We start from the raw sequence: 16,126 nt of genomic DNA on the forward strand, positions 1-16,126 counted from the left end.
GGACCGGCCGTTGGTGAAGGGACCCCGGGGACTCCCTGCACCGGGAAGGGGCCGCGGGAAGGCCAAGTTTTCTCGGAACAGACTTCAGGAGGCACAGGGGCAGTGAACAGGGACAAAAGCATGTATAACGAACAACACGCTAGCTTTCAAAGAGTTTTCTGGCAGCCCAGTCCTTTTCCACGGTGACGTGGGCTCAGCAGGTCTGTAGAGATTCCCAGGGCGGTGGCCTGATCCGGGAGCCTCAAGGAGACCGCCAGCCGAGGCTTCTCACTCCTGCCCTCCCGCTCCCACCGCTTCTAATCCGGAGGGAGCTTATCCTGTCTACGAGTGCTTGTTTCGCTTTGAGGGAGCTTGGCGGTGCACACGCTTCCCAGGGCAACATTCACGCTGGTTGCTCTGAGCGCCAGCAGGGGCCACGGCGAGCGGGGGTGACGAGCGCAGCCCCGTCAAGGTCCTTAGAGTCACTGCCGCCACAGCGCGAGGGGACCTCCACCCAGACCCGCTCCGGTGAGCCTCTCCTTGCCCAGTACCTGCAACAGCTGGTTGTGACCGCCGTTGGGCTGCTGGCACCAAGTAACCATCTGTTCTGGGAAGAAATTCTAAGGAAACAGGAAAACAGTCGTGGTTAGTGGCAAAGTGGGGAGAAGCTTCCTCACGGGTGCGCTAGTTCTGCAAACGTTCCTGAGGGCACGCGGACGTCCATCTGTAGTTAAAATGATGGTCCTTCGTTAAAAAAAAAAAATTTAAGAAAGGGGCGCCTGGGTGGCTCAGTCGGTTAAGTGTCCCACTTCGGCTCAGGTCATGATCCCATGGTTCGTGGGTTCGAGCCCCGCGTTGGGCTCTGTGCTGACAGCTCGGAGCCTGGAGCTCGCTTTGGATTCTGTGTCCCCCTCTCTCTCTGCCCTCCCCCCCCCCCCCACTCACGCTGTCTGTCTCTCTCTCTCTCTCTCTCAAAAATAAATAAAACATTCCAAAAAACGAAATACCATAAAAAAATTTAAAACTAAAAAAATAAAAGTGAATAATGAAATTAAAATGAAATAAAAACAAAATGAAGTAAAATAAAATAAAATAGAATAAAATAATAAAATAAAATAAAATAAAATAAAATAAAATAAAATAAAATTAAATTAAATTAAATTAAATAAAACAAAACAAAACACAGTCCTTCTTTCTCCCTTATCCCACGATGGAAGCACCTGCTTTGAAAGGTCGGACTGTTTCCTTAAATGGTGAGTTCAGGATTGTGGAGTATCCATCATGTTCAACGTGGACTCCTGCCTCACAGTGCACACCGTGGCGAAGGGCCACCACGCAGTGGAACTCAGTGCACGTCATGAGACAGAGACCTCGGAACTCACAGAGGAACACAGCGACGCGACAAAGTCTCTTCTGGTGCATTATGCAGAATTAGTTACCAAATTTCTAACTTTCAAACAAAAAAAGCATCTAAACCACCTGAGCCAGAAGCGGACGGTGGGTCTTCTGCCCGAGTCACGGCTGCTCGGCCTCGTGACTCGGGACGGGAGCACATGCTGTGGCAGGCACGGGTCTCCCGGTGCTGATACCTCACGGGACTAGTGCCCCCCGCCCCTCCCCCCCCCAATAAAAAGGAAAGAAAGATGGAGGAGACCAGCCCAGTATGCCTGGAAATGCATTCCTCCACAAACCACACGGCAGTATTTGCTGTTTGCGGAGAGCATTGAGTTTTTATTATGCTGCGTATTTCACCGATTGGCTCCAATCTAACCATGAACTTTTGCTCTAGCTGAAAAGCAGCGTCTCGTCTCTCCCGACCCAGGGAGGCTCACCCCCTTTTCCTCTGTTACCGTGGAGGAAGGCGCCGGTTCCCTCCGGCCAGTACGCAGGCATGTAGCTAGAGCACCAGAGATGAAGTGTAGGGTGTGGATTGCTCCATGAAATAGCCATTCGGATTCCCAAACCCATCTGCTACCCCTGTAGCAGCGGCTGCTGTCAATCCCAAGCATCAGCCACAAGATTTCACGAGTCCCAGACCCCGGACCCGAAGAGAAGACACTCACCGTAGGATTTTTGAAAAACTCGTATTTTGCGTAATTCTTCCTAAATAAAAATTTGCTGTCACTTGCCAGGGTGCTCTCCACCTGGACCACCAGCTCGTGGTCTTCCAGGTATCTTTCTGCAGAGGAAAAACGTACGTGTGAGACAAAACAGGCACAAGCTGGGAGCTGGCTTGACTACCAATTATGAAATCTCGTTAGCGTCCTGTTCCCCTTCCCGCACTGTGAGCAAGGAAGTCCAGGACTAAATGAAGTTTAGATCTCTCTGTGGGGCACCTGGGGGGGCTCAGTCGCTTATGCGTCCCACTTCGGCTCAGGTCATGATCTCGCGGTGTGGGAGTTCGAGCCCCGCGTCGGGCTCGCTGCTGTCAGCACAGAGCCCACTTCGGGTCCTCTGTCTCCCTCACTCTCTGCCCCTCCCCCGCTCGAGCTCTCCCTCTCTCTCAAAAACATTTAAAACATTTAAAAATACTTAAATCTCTCTTTAATGCACTGCCAGGTGCACAAGAGGTCCTCAGGTAGGTACAGCGTGAGGGGTCAAGTCAGTCCTTACTTTTATATATTTCTTCTCAATTTGGCATCAGCGAGAGTTGAGAGAGTCAATGAGGACCCTAGTGACGACGTTGCCCTTAAGTTAGGAAATTTCAACCCTCGTAAAGAACGTGAACTATAATAACCGGGAGAAAGAACACCCAGAGACCGGGAATGGCAGGAGGGACCGGAGGAGGGTGGGGTAGGGGAGGCACAAAGCAGAAGGGTAGCAATGCTTTCGATGTCATGAAGCTCGGTGGGCAGATATGACGTCGGGTAAGAGCATGCAGGAGGGGACCTACTGCCATCAGTCTGTCTGAACCCACTTCCCTTGAAGGCTGAAGCCCATGCTAACCACATCCCGGAGCTGATCTCAGAGACGAGATTATATTATTAGGATGGGGAGGAAAACACATCATACACAGCGTGCGCCCAGGTGCGTAAGCACACGCGCACGCACACACACACACGCACTTCAGACCGCCTGACTTTGCAGCGTTATCAACCTGGAAAGGTACTTCCTTCATGGACACTGATTCCACGTGGCGCACAGAGAACCGCACGTGGCACCGTCCTGTCCCAATGGTGGTCACCCCGGCCCCCACGTGTCTCCTAAGACAGGAAACCAACCGTACGAAAATAATGGGACATGTAACAGAGCAAATCCACGGCAGCCTTGAGGCGTGAATCGATGCCACAATGGCAGAGCACGAGATGCTACTAAATGACACAAAAGGGGTACGCGGGTCCTCCAAAGCGCCTTCCTCCTTTCCCACGGTCAGAGTGGAGTCCTGAGAAAAGTCTCCCCTTGCAGGAAGGATGAAGTCTGGAGTCAGAGCGTTTCTGAGTCAAATGTGGAAGAACCCATCCGTGTACAGGTTCGAGCCTGTGGTAGCTGCCGGAGATGGGCCCACAGGGGCACACTCAGCCTCCACTATGATGTAACAACGCCCGGCTGGAGCGTGCAATCACAACCACTACGTGTACTTTAAAAAAAAAGGGATTGGCTCAGATTGGCATCCACTTAAAACGGATTTTTCTGGTACAAAACAAATTAGTGACTTCTGTTTCGAAGTTTGGGCGGAAAAAACCATTTCTGTAGTGACAGGGACAAAAGAAACAACCACCCCAAAGCAGCTGAAGATAGGTTTACAGAATCGGAATGTTTTACCAGGTAAAATAAGGAAATATAGAAAAGCGGGGCCGTGGCTGAGGGAGGACAAGACCGATGCCGAGATCCAAAGCAAAAGCATTTTGTCTGCAGAGTCGTGAAGACGCCCGGGAGGAGCAGTGGGGAGGCAGCAGCTCTAAGGGGCACATGTGCACACACAGACACGTGGACACACACACGCACAGGCTCCTGTCCTCCCCGACAACCTCTTTCTGCCTCCCCGCATCCCACCAGGGCAAGATCCCGGAAAAGCTGCACACAGACTGGGCTGCATCCTCGGTGGTGGGGCCCAGGGCAGCCGGGATGAGGGGAGAAGAGACCCCATGTGCACTGAAGGGGACGTGCCTCTCTGGGTCACTCTGGTGCCGCCAGCAGGGCTCGGGCACCCACAGGTGAAAACAAAGGTTTCCCTTCTCCAGCCCGCAGGGCGGGCGCCCGGAGCCCTGGGACAGCGGGGGCTAGGAAGACTGCGTGTGACCCCCTTCCCAGAGACCCAAGAGCCATCTGGCCTCCTCCGTCTGCCGCTGGATGTCCACATGCCAGTGTTCCCAGCTGTCAAAAAGCCACCGCAACAACGTCAGTTCAAACCCCTCTGCTCCAGTTCTGACTTTCACCTTGATTCTAAAAACAGGTATTTTCAAACCACATCGGGGGATTCTATTAATCACATTGCCATCTATAAACTTCATACAATCATAATGGCGTTAAATAAAATTGGAAAGCCAAGTTTCAACAGAGCACCCCCACAGGATTCTTTGCTTTTTTTTATTTTAATGTTTATTTTTGAGAGAGAGAGTGAGTGGAAGAGGGGCAGAGAGAGAGGGAGACCCAGAATCGGAAGCAGGCTCCAGGCTCTGAGCTGTCAGCACAGAGCCCGACACGGGGCTCGAACCCATGAACCGCGAGAGATCATGACCTGAGCCGAAGTCGGAGGCTTAACCGACTGAGGCACCCAGGCGTCCCCACGTCAAAGGATTTTTTGTGCAAATGGAAGAGTCAGACATTCCTCAGAGGAGATTCAAGTCTTTTTCGAATAGTTGACACTAAATCCAGCATCCACACCACCCCCCTACTCCACATGAAAAGTATTTAGAGACCAGGCAACTCAAAAAGGCAGATCCTACTACAGAAGGAAGATGTGCCTTAAGATGTGCCATGGACACGTGACTCCTTAGCAGAAGCCTCAGCCTCCCGCCCTGGCTGGTGTCAACATCCTCCTCGCTGCCCCGCTTCTGTGTCTACAGCTGGCACAGCCCACCCACCCCAGACAGCAGAGTTGCCTGGGGCTCTGCAGGACTCGGGGGCTGCAAGGTCACTAGGGAGATACCACAGAAAACAGCCCTGATGTCTGGATACACTCCATAAGACGCCTTCCTTCTACATACAGATTTCAGTGGGGAAAGGACATCATTTTGGTACCTTCGCGGTGTAACCACAAGGAGACAGAGATGGGAAAGATGGGCCCTCAAAGGCCCTTCTGAGCACCGAGGGCTGAAGATGCCTGTGGATTCTCCTTCGACACCTGTCCCCACATCCAGATGTCAGCGCCCCTGTTGTGGCCGATGCCTCCAAAGGGTGACTGCCACACCTTTCCTGCCTGGCCAGGTACAAGCATGGAGCTGTCAACAGCGCAAAGACAGAGCTCGTGCTTTGTCCTGGAGGGCTTTCACCTGACTCGCGCAACAACAGAAACCCCCAAATCCCTGAAATTCACAGAAGCGGTCTTCTCCTCCCTGTGCATGCGTCAGGTCCAGGCTCTCCTGGTCGTATCTGTCTGATGTCTGTGGTCACTCAGGGCCTGGGTGCGAGAGTCCCTCCCAGGGATGCGGTTTACCCGAAGTCACTTTCTTAATGCCACAGGGACGCCAAGCTGCCGTTTTGCATGCCCCAGTTCCAGTTTTATAAACTTCCTTTCAAAAATGGTCTGTGGCTCAGTTGGTTAAGCACCCGACTTCAGCTCGGGTCGTGATCTCACAGTTGGAGAGATCAAGCCCCGCATCGGTCTCTCTACTGTCAGCACGGAGCCCGCTTCAGGTCGGCCATCTGCCCCCCTCTCTGCCCCTCCCCTGCTCTAATAAATAAACACATAAAAAAATGAATGAGAAATAGTTTACTCGATAATACAGCTGCAGGCTGGCTGTTAAATCTCCCTGCATCCCTTGCATGTGACATCTGGACACCTGCAGCTCACCGGCTCAGGGCAGATGGCCTGGCGGTGCCTTCCAGAACAACTGCCCGGCACCGGCCCCCTCTAGCTGGACTTGGCCGCTGTTGAGTGGCCTTGGTCAGGGACAGCGTTCGCAAGGCTGAGAGCTCTACACGAAATACCGAAGCCACAACACGTCCAACAGGCAGGCAGGCAGGACTTTGCGGGGGGGGGGGGGGGGGGGGGGATGCTAAGACATTAAGAGTTCACATGCAGGGAGGGGCTCGCTGGAGCTGGGAGTCCTGAGACACAGAACGGGCTTCCCCGAGATCACCCATCATGAAGGGCTCTGCCCCCCCACGGTGAGGGCTCCTCCCCAGGTTTTCAAACCGTTACCTTGAGTCCTAAGTGACTTCAGGAACAGACACCTGGCTGGTGTGAGCGTGGCTCAGAACAGCGAAATCCAGCCAGATCCCTGCTGGGTACCAGCGGGCAGCCACTGCACCTGCTAACCCCACCCCCACCCCCGAGTATGATGCCCCTGCCAACACTGGATGGCTGGCCCCGGCTCGGGGGCCACCAAGGGCAGCAGCCACGCACAGGCATTTAGAAAACCACTTTTTCTAGGGGCGCCTGGGAGGCTCAGTGGGTTAAGCGGCCAACTCTCGATTTCAGCTCAGGTCATGATCTCACAGTTCGTGAGTTCGAGACCCGCATCAGGCTCTGTGCGGACAGCCCGGGGCCTGCTTGGGATTCTCTCTCCCTTCCCCCAGTCGTTCTCTCTCTCAATACATGATAAGAAAAAAAAGAAAACCACGTTTTCTTTTTAAAAAAATTTTTTTAACATTTATTTATTTTTGAGAGACAGAGCATGAGCAGGGGAGGAACAGAGAGGGAGACACGGAATCTGAAACAGGCTCCAGGGTCTGAGCTGTCACCACAGAGCCCGACGCGGGGCTCGAACTCACGAACCATGAAATCATGACCCGAGACGAAGTCGGACGCTCAACCGACTGAGCCACCCAGGCACTCCAGCTGCTTTTTTTTTTTTTTTAATTTTTTAAAAATATTTATTTTTGAGAGAGAGAGAGAGAGAGAGAGAGAGAGAAACAGTGGGGGAGGGGCAGAGAGAGCAAGGGGGACAGAGGATCCTAAGCAGGCTCTGAGCTGTTAGCACAGAGCTTGATGGGGGGCTCGAACTCACGGACCACAAAAACATGACCTGAGCCGAAGTCGGACGCTTAACCGACTGAGCCACCCAGGCGCCCCTACAAATCCTTTCAAATTAAGAGCATTCAGACTTTGGAATGGGCTTTCAACAGTATTCACATTTGGGTCCGACTACACAGACGTGTTTTTAAAGTTAATTCCGTGTGTGTGCGTGTGTGCATGTGGACATACACACTGCAGGGTTCCAAGTACTGTTTACTTGTGTGTCTATAGATGCTTCTGGTGGCCCTATCAGACCCCTGTGGGATCCTTGCATGGATGTCTCACACTGGAGCTTGATGACGGTGTCACCAGCTGCATCGTGTTACCAGTCAAGGCACCCGGCGGGAGGAGGCTGCCAGAGATGACAGAAAGTTTTAGCTGGTGTCCAAAGTGCACTGAAGATCGGCAGAAACGGGAAAGAAATCAGAGAGCATCCTTATGAGATGCACACTGGGTAGCATGGTGGGGCTAAAACACAGTGACATAAAACAACGCCAACTCAAATTTACTCAGCATCATCTAGGCTTTGATTGTATAGTGTCATTTCAAAGAACACTATTCATTTACAGGAACATTCCAGACTTAGAAGGTTAAATTTGATTTATTAGAGGTGCCTGGGTGGCTAAGCTGGTTAAGCGCCCGACTTTTTTTTTTTTTTAACGTTTTTATTTATTTTTGAGACAGAGAGAGACAGAGCATGAACGGGGGAGGGGCAGAGAGAGGGAGACACAGAATCTGAAACAGGCTCCAGGCTCTGAGCTGTCAGCACAGAGCCCGATGCGGGGCTCGAACTCACTAACCGTGAGATCATGACCTGAGCCGAAGTTGGACGCTCAACCGACTGAGCCACCCAGGCGCCCCTACGCGCCTGACTCTTAATATCGGCTCAGGTCATGATCTCACGGTTTGTGGGTTTGAGCCCCGCGCCAGGCTCCACACTGACAGTGCAGAACCTGCTTGTGATTTTGTCTGCCCCGCGTTCTCTGCCCCTCCCCTGCTTGCGCTCTCTCTTTTTTTTTCTGTCTCTCTCAAAATAAACTTTAAAAAATAAAACAAGTACATTTGGCTTATTAATCTTCCAGAAAGAAAGTTTAGAACCACAGGAAGAACTTGATGATCTGTGTCGTTTTTCTCTCCTTCAACACACGGAAGGGATACAGTTGCTGATTTAGACAAAAATTCTGGTCTGACATATGTGCCCATGATTTTTCAAGGACCACCCTTTATCCAGTAAGAGTTTAAACGTAAGTCCGAAAAGCTTCGTTACCTGCAACAGACCATCTGAGCAAGAAGTCCACCACACCCAAAACCTCAGTGAGCTCTGTACAGAGTACGTATTTCGAAATACTCCCACGCTCTCTCCACACAACACGTGAGCGAGCGTGCCTGCACTCGGTGCAAACATTGCGAACCAGCTCAGAAACGCACTGTAACGTTCCAACTTGGATCCGGCTACTTTGTGATGTGCAGATTCCCCTGGATTCCCCTGGGTCTCCCGTGCCCACCTGTAGGCAGTCACCACTGCGGCCCCCCACTCCCGGGAGCTGGAGGAACTGCTCTCTGCACAGCAATGGCAGGAGCGTGCAGGGGGCAGGCTCCCCCAAGGCCCCCTCCCCCCCTGGCTGCCCTTCCCAGACCACAGATGTGCAGCTAAAGCACAGAGAGACCCGTTTTGCTGTGTCTGAGCCCCTGGGAGCGGCTGCTTCCACCACCCCAGAGTAAGGTTCTGAAAGCATCAGGTGGGGGAGGGCTGCAAGGGAGGATGGTGGAATGTCTGGAGAAACAGACAGGCAGTGGTTGGTAAGGGCAGCACACAGCTCGCCAGACCGGCAGGGGCGCAGTGGGGCAGGGGACGGCATGCAGATGGCTCAATGGACCGGCAGGGGTGCTGGGGGGGCAGGGGACCACACGCAGACGGCTCGCCATACCGGCAGGGGTGCAGTGGGACAAGGGGCGGCACCCAGACAGCTCGCCATACCGGCAGGGGACGGCAGTGTGGCAGGGGACGGCAGTGTGGCAGGGGACGGCACACAGACGGCTTGCAGTGGGACAAGGGATAGCACACCGACGGCTTGCTGGACCGGCAGGGGTGCAGTGGGGCAGGGGACTGCACACAGACGGCTCGCTATACTGGCAGGGGTGCAGTGGGGCAGAGACCGCACACAGAGGGCTCGCCATACAGGCAGGGGTGCAGTGGGACAAGGGACGGCACATGCAGACGGCTCGCCGGACCAGCAGGGGTGCAGTGGGACAAGGGACGGCACACAGACGGCTCACCGGACCGGCAGGGGTGCAGTGGGGCAGACACTGCACACAGAGGGCTCACCATACAGGCAGGGGTGCAGTGGGACAAGGGACGGCACACAGACGGCTCGCCATACTGGCAGGGGTGCAGTGGGACAAGGGACGGCACATGCAGACGGTTCGCCGGACCAGCAGGGGTGCAGTGGGGCAGACACCGCACACAGAGGGCTCGCCATACAGGCAGGGTTGCAGTGGGACAAGGGACGGCACACAGACGGCTCGCCGGACCGGCAGGGGTGCAGTGGGGCAGACACTGCACACAGAGGGCTCGCCATACAGGCAGGGGTGCAGTGGGACAAGGGACGGCACACAGACGGCTCGCCATACTGGCAGGGGTGCAGTGGGACAAGGGATGGCACATGCAGACGGTTCGCCGGACCAGCAGGGGTGCAGTGGGGCAGACACCGCACACAGAGGGCTCGCCATACAGGCAGGGGTGCAATGGGACAAGGGACGGCACACAGACGGCTCGCCGGACCGGCAGGGGCACTGGGGGGACAGAAGACGGCAGACAGACAGCTCGCCGGACTGGCAGGGGCGCTGGGGGTGGGGGGGACACAACTGGCTTCGTCTGACCGCACGGCGGGCACTCCAGGTGCTCCCTACCTAGTCCCAGATGCGGGTGGTGCTCCACTAGCGTCCAGCTGTTGTCGTCCACACAGTGACTTCTGTAAACCAGCAGCTGGCACAGGTCTCTGGCCGTCATGTCTGCCAGAATCTCCACCACTTTGCTCGTCCCATCTTCGCTAAAGATTTTAACATCCTGCAACAGACAAAGGGGACGCTTACAGAGGAACAGCTCGGCTTTTCAAGGAGGAAAAACTGGACCAAAGTAAAACAGGAAAGGTGAGAACAGCAGTGTTCCAACACATGTATAACTGTCCTTCGGAGCAGCGGGTAGCCACCCGCGACAGTGCACCTGGAGGGCCACCTGTCAAATGTGCCCCCTGCCAACCCTGGGAGGGGCAGGGCACGTGTTCGCCCCTCACCCCAACTTTGCAGGGGCAGGGCACGTGTTCACAACAGCCCCAACTAGGAGGAGCAGGGCATGTAAGGTCACAACAGGAAATTCTTAAAATGCCAGGACACCTCACAGGAGACCCAGCAGGCGGCCAAGCCCGAGTGTTTCTCAAACTCTGGTGTTAGGGAGCATCAGCACTCATTTCAAATACTGCTGATGGTCTCAGGGTGAGACATTCCATGGGTGAACCAACTGCAAACACAAACGCAGCATCCCAAAGCCTAACATTTTTTTTTTTTTTTTTTTAATTTATTTTTGGGACAGAGGGAGACAGAGCATGAGCGGGGGATGGGCAGAGAGAGAGGGAGACACAGAATCAGAAACAGGCTCCAGGCTCTGAGCCATCAGCCCAGAGCCCGACGCGGGGCTCGAACTCACGGACCGCGAGATCGTGACCTGGCTGAAGTCGGACGCTTAACCGACTGCGCCACCCAGGCGCCCCCAAAGCCTAACTTTTGATGACTCCACCTGCTGTCCACCCGCAGCGTATGGGGTGCAGCGGCCAACCCCCGGTCACACGCCGCCTAAGTCATGTTCCTAAGGCTCAGGAAGCGTTGACAGAAATTAACGTGAAAATGTTGCAATTCAAAATCCAAAACAGAAGGGCACACAGTCGGAACCAGGTCAGAAAATTCTTTGTCCCCTTCCCCCTACAAAACTGCCAGCCAGACAGGTACTGTTCGAAGCCGCTACAAATGAATAGCTCCATGGCAAAGGGACAGTCCGGCGGAAATGCCCAGGGTCGTAAATATCCTCTGCCCCAGCTGCAGACCGGCAGGGATAGGGATCCAACCTCTGGGGAAACAGGTGATGCTTCAAAACAAAATCTTACCTCAACGGCATGAAAAAAGCAGTCGGAAGAACAAGATGGCATTTTAAATTGAGATTGTGTCCTGAAAGGGAGTTTGATTGTGTCCTGAAAGCGGCTTTTCCGCTGTCCCGGGCCGGCTGGGCCCCTCCAGGGCTGTCCCACCAATGGCTGGCCGTGCAGGGGAGCTGGGGGACTGTCTCTGGGCGGGCTCCTGCCAAGCTGTCTCCAGCTCGGTCCTCCAGGTAGTGAATCAAGCCACGCTGGGCAGACCAATCAGGTCCCTCTCTGAGCCTGATGCAATCAATTGCCCCCCAACGGGCTCCCCACTTTAGTGCCGGTGAGGAGGATGCAGGACGTTCAGGCCAGTGAGCCAGAGAGAGCCCTGCTCTTGTTTTCCCATGACAGTGAAACGATATGCAGGACGCCCAGAGCCGGAGCGCGCGTGTTCCCTGAATCCCGGCCTGTCTGCCAAGTCTCAGAAATGTGAGTCCCGCCAACTCCAAGGCCCTTGCAACTTTGGAGCAGGAGCCCGCCCCTCCGCCACCCCCACCGTGGTCTCTGAATGTCAGCTGGTCCTGACAAAGTGGCTGCCACTCTCTTGCTCCCTCTCTGTCCTTTTTCCCAAGTGCAAATTCTGTCTGGCAGGACAGGATGCGTGCGTGGGGCCAAGTCCCTGTTACAAGGGGGTAAACGCAGGAGCCAGAACAGGGATTGCAAGGTCTCACGAGGGCTGTCCCCAGCCCTCCAGAAGCTCACTCACCAGGAGGGAAGGCTGGGTCAGCCGGGAGGCGGGGTTCCCTGGGGACACCACCTTGCCTGCCACCTCTGGGCCACCCCAGAGAAATCCCCAGTGGGGAGCCAATCGGGACTGAGGGACAAGCTAGCAAGGCACACGAAGGAAATCTACTCATCTCCTTCCTGAGGTTCACATTTCACTCAACAGAAGTTACACTTCCACAGAACAGATGAAATATGCAAATACAGCTGACATGACGGAGCCCATAAAAACAACTTTTAATTTAAACAAAGAAAACATGGCTTTGTCTACAGGTCAAATGAAAAAACAAAACAAAACACATTAACATAAAAGTTAAACAATTTAGAAAATACAAATGGATCCATTCAATCCCCTATAAATATGCTAATTGCACTGCCTCTAAGTCCTCTGGACAAGCTCTGCAACAGCCACAACCAGCTGGGGCATAAACCTCTTTCCTCAGTGCCAGAGTTTCTCTGCAATTACTGTCAACATCAGCTTCTCTAGAAAATCCCAATTATGTTCAAGTCTGTTTATCAATTTTCCTGGCCGAAAACAGGGATGGCCTTAGTTTTTAATTTTTCCAGCCCAAATGCATTTTTCTTTTCTTTTTTTAAATGTTTATTTATTTTTGAGGTGGGGGAGGGGCAGAGAGAGAGGGAGACACAGAATCTGAAGCAGACGCCAGGCTCTGAGCTGTCAGCACAGAGCCCGATACGGGGCTCGATCTCATGAACTGTGAGCCAAAGTCGGAGGCTTAACCACCTGAGCCTCCAGGAGCCCCCCGAATGCATTTTTCTTTAAACTCATTCGTCTTCTCTCTACTGTTCCATGGCCAACCTCCCCTTTACCCCCTCCCTCGGAGATTGATATACAGACTCAGTATTAAAAGCTAAGATGTGCTTTGTCACATGGCCAAGTCCACGGCTTTCAGAATCCCAGAGAAGGTCTGATGGCAGGCCTGGGACAGGCAAGCCTGCGGCAGGGACAAAGAGACAGTAGTCCAGTGACAGGATCTCGAATCCCAGGCTGCCCATTCCACCCTGACAGGGCACGCCCCAGCCACCTCTCAAACACACGAGAGCCCGCGGACCACAGACAGAATAAACCCCCGAGACCGAAAGCGCAAGAATGCCACTGGACGTCCCAGCAACCTCCCACTGGGCACACGTTTGGAGCTGGGGGTGAGAGCACTTTCGGCGAATACCAAGGCACAAAGAAAAGCGTGCAACAGCCAGCCGCCTAACACCATGGCTTCTAAAGCCAGCAGCTGAAGGGGCCTCTTGCGCCGTGGCAAACACTCTTCAGTCACCACCTGGGCCGTGCTGGGGCTCCTTCTAGAAGCAAACAAGCCCTCAGTGCACAGGCCTGGGTCAAGGGCTCCGGGGAGCAGGCTGAGACTCCCGAGATGGGTTCGAGCATCTCACACGGGGCGGGATACAGAAGTTTCTCGGGTTTCCCAGGCACAGCCTGTCCAGGTGGGCAATGCCAGGATGGGGGTGAACTTGGAGCACAGCCCCACCGTGGCCGCCTGGTTCAGCCACTTCCTGGCTCTGTGACCTCAGACAGGGTGTTCACTAGCTGAGACTCACACTCCTCTCTGTGCTGTGGCCGCTGCTGGGAGAGTCAATCACAAGTGAAAAGCACAGTGCTCAATAAAGGATGTGAAAGCATCATTTACAACCTCCCTTGGCAAAGGGGGGTCGGGGTGCTCTGGAACCACCAGGCTGCAATCCGGCTTCATTGCTAACTAGCTGTGGAACTAACGAGCTGTGCACAGTGAACGACACCCCCCCCCACCCCCCGCCTGGCCTCAGTCTCCTCATCTGTGAAATGGGGATTCTCAAGTATCACTGACTTCACAGTGGACGCCTGGCTCAGGCTAATGAGAGCCCCCCCTCCCTTGGAAAGGTCTCAGCCCCCTGCACCTGCCCCCCGCCCTGGGGGGGTGTGCTGACGCTGAAAACAGAGTTGTGATTGAGGCAGACTCTGTCTAAAGGCTGCAGACACCTGGACCCTGACCCTGGCTTGTGAATCTGGCTGCAAAAGGAAACTTCTGACCAGGTAAATTGAAGGAAAAGCCAACCCCTGAATCCCCAATGTTCTCTTCTCCGCTGCAAAAGAGACTAAGTAGCTCATTGCTTTTAAAAATAAAACACTAACATGAAAGAGGGCATAATGACGTCACCAGCATGAGGCATCTTCTTTGCAGAGGTAGCGGGGGCAGGAAAGCTTTGTCAGGCCACACAGCCTCTGACTCCTAGGCGCTGCAGCCGGGGATCAAAGCCCTGAAGTGGTGATAGAACATTCTGGTGTTCCCAGAGCCCTGCTGTCGCCTTCTATATGTTCCCTGTACAGAGCGAGAAGCAAACTAAAAGGAAGGAGTCTGAGCGCATGATGACATCTCCGTGGCCCCCATCTGCACCCTAGGGAACCTGGCTTCTGGCCCCGGGGACCCAGCAGGTAGGCTGTGGGGGTCACCTCCCTGCTGTCAATCTCACTCCCACGTCACGCACGGGGTGCACCTTCTGGCTGACTTACAGGCTCAGAGTCTCCTACTGAGTTCACAAGACCTCTTCGCTTTGGCCCAGACCACCTGGGGAAAATAGAAACTGGGGTACTTTCTGCTTTCTGCCCCCAGACCTGGCCACAGTGTGGGATGTCCCCGGAAGGTCACCCTCTTCGGGATGCATGGGCTGAGCAGAACGGGGGTGGGGGGATGGGGGGCAAACTCTGGCACAGAAACCAAGAGACTAGAGAGAAAAGGGCTCTGAGCCAGGAGCTCAGGCCAGCTTTGCCTGCCATCAACTGACTTCTCAGCTCAAAGCCCTTCCGGGTCCAGTTTCAACGCATTTTTCAAAACGAGGACGTAAGCTGCGGTTTTCGGAAACTCCTGAAGTGTCTTGTAAATACTGGGAGGTAAACACTCATGAAGAGTCAAGTTGATGATCAGTAATGCAGAACAGCTTCCCTGCATCAAGCGAGCGGAAGCCGCTGGAGTCAGGATCTGAACCCGGGACACCTGCTCTGTTTGCTTTTGCTTCTCTGCCCGCAAGATGCTTCCCAGCGCTGGAGACCTCCCTGCCCGGAGGGATCCGTGGCTCCCGAGGTGCTACGTGAAAAGGCTTTTGATTCTGGTGTGCCCGAAGCCCCCAAACTGGGCAGTGGTAGTGACTTTGGGGGAAATTAAATGTAGTTCAGATGCGGGCAGAACCAGGGTTAGGCTGGACGGATTTTAGTGAAAACTAATGTAAATCTAACGATTTTTTCCTGTTCTGTTCTAAATTAATGGCGCTACTTTGAGATATATAAGGTATGATAATGGAAGCGGCTCTATGTAATTGTATGACTCTATTCGTTGTAATAATCATCCTGTTGAATTACACGGAGTCAAACTTACTTTTAAAGAAATTTTCCCTGGGGCACCGGGGAGGCTCAGTCAGTTAAGCATCCAACTCTTGGTTTCAGCTCACGGTTCCTGAGTTCAAGCCCCATGTCGGGCTCTGCACTGACACTGTGGAGCCTGTTTGGGATTCTCTCCCTCTCTCTCTGCCCTCCCCTGCTCTCTCTCTCTCTCTCTCTCTCTCAAAATAAACAAACTTTAAAAAAAAGGAGAAAGAATTTGCCTTATAGCCTGCTGACTTCAAAGTTTCAATTAAAATATATTTTGAGTCCTTACCAATCCTTTCTAAAGGAGCTAAAATTCTAAAAATAACTCACAACATAGTTCTTGAAAGTCAACCACAGATTTCAGAGCCGCCCAGCGCCCCCTTCCCCCCCCTCACTGGATGGCTGTCACCAGCTTAGGAAGCTGGTGATGAGATTCAAAGCACAGACGGCCTACCCACAGCCTTTAATGCCTGTTTCACACCAGACAGACCCATTTGGAAAAATCAATTTTGACTTGTCCATCTGTATTTTTTTCCTAGAACGGTTAGGTATAGCCTATTACTTTGACAAAGGCAGTTTTATAAACTGGTATCATTTTACCCAACATCGAAATAAAAGCTATTCTAAAAAAGAGTGGGGGCGCCCAGGTGGCTCAGTCGGTGGAATGTCTGACTCTTGGTTTCGGCTCAGATCGTGATCTCGAGGTTCGTGAATCTGAGCCCTGCGTTGGGCTCTGTGCTGACA

The 16,126-nt window shown here is 53.6% G+C and overlaps 1 protein-coding gene across 12 annotated transcripts in view; it reads right to left on the reverse strand.

Annotated features, from left to right (window-relative positions):
• The window catches only part of GRB10 (growth factor receptor bound protein 10), a 190,752-nt gene that overhangs the window by 28,960 nt on the left and 145,666 nt on the right, over positions 1–16,126 (reverse strand). For all 12 annotated transcript variants that reach the window (XR_007148069.1, XM_047840106.1, XM_047840116.1 and 9 more), the window contains 3 exons: positions 10,010–10,166; positions 2,043–2,158; positions 531–599 (listed from right to left, as the gene is read on the reverse strand). Coding sequence is in view for 11 of the 12 variants with exons in the window: in XM_047840106.1 (XP_047696062.1) it covers positions 531–599; positions 2,043–2,158; positions 10,010–10,166 (342 nt within the window). In the remaining variant the exon portion in view is untranslated. The remainder of the gene's footprint in view (positions 1–530; positions 600–2,042; positions 2,159–10,009; positions 10,167–16,126) is intronic.

This window comes from Prionailurus viverrinus, chromosome A2, assembly GCF_022837055.1.
Source record: "Prionailurus viverrinus isolate Anna chromosome A2, UM_Priviv_1.0, whole genome shotgun sequence".
Lineage (NCBI taxonomy): Eukaryota > Metazoa > Chordata > Mammalia > Carnivora > Felidae > Prionailurus > Prionailurus viverrinus.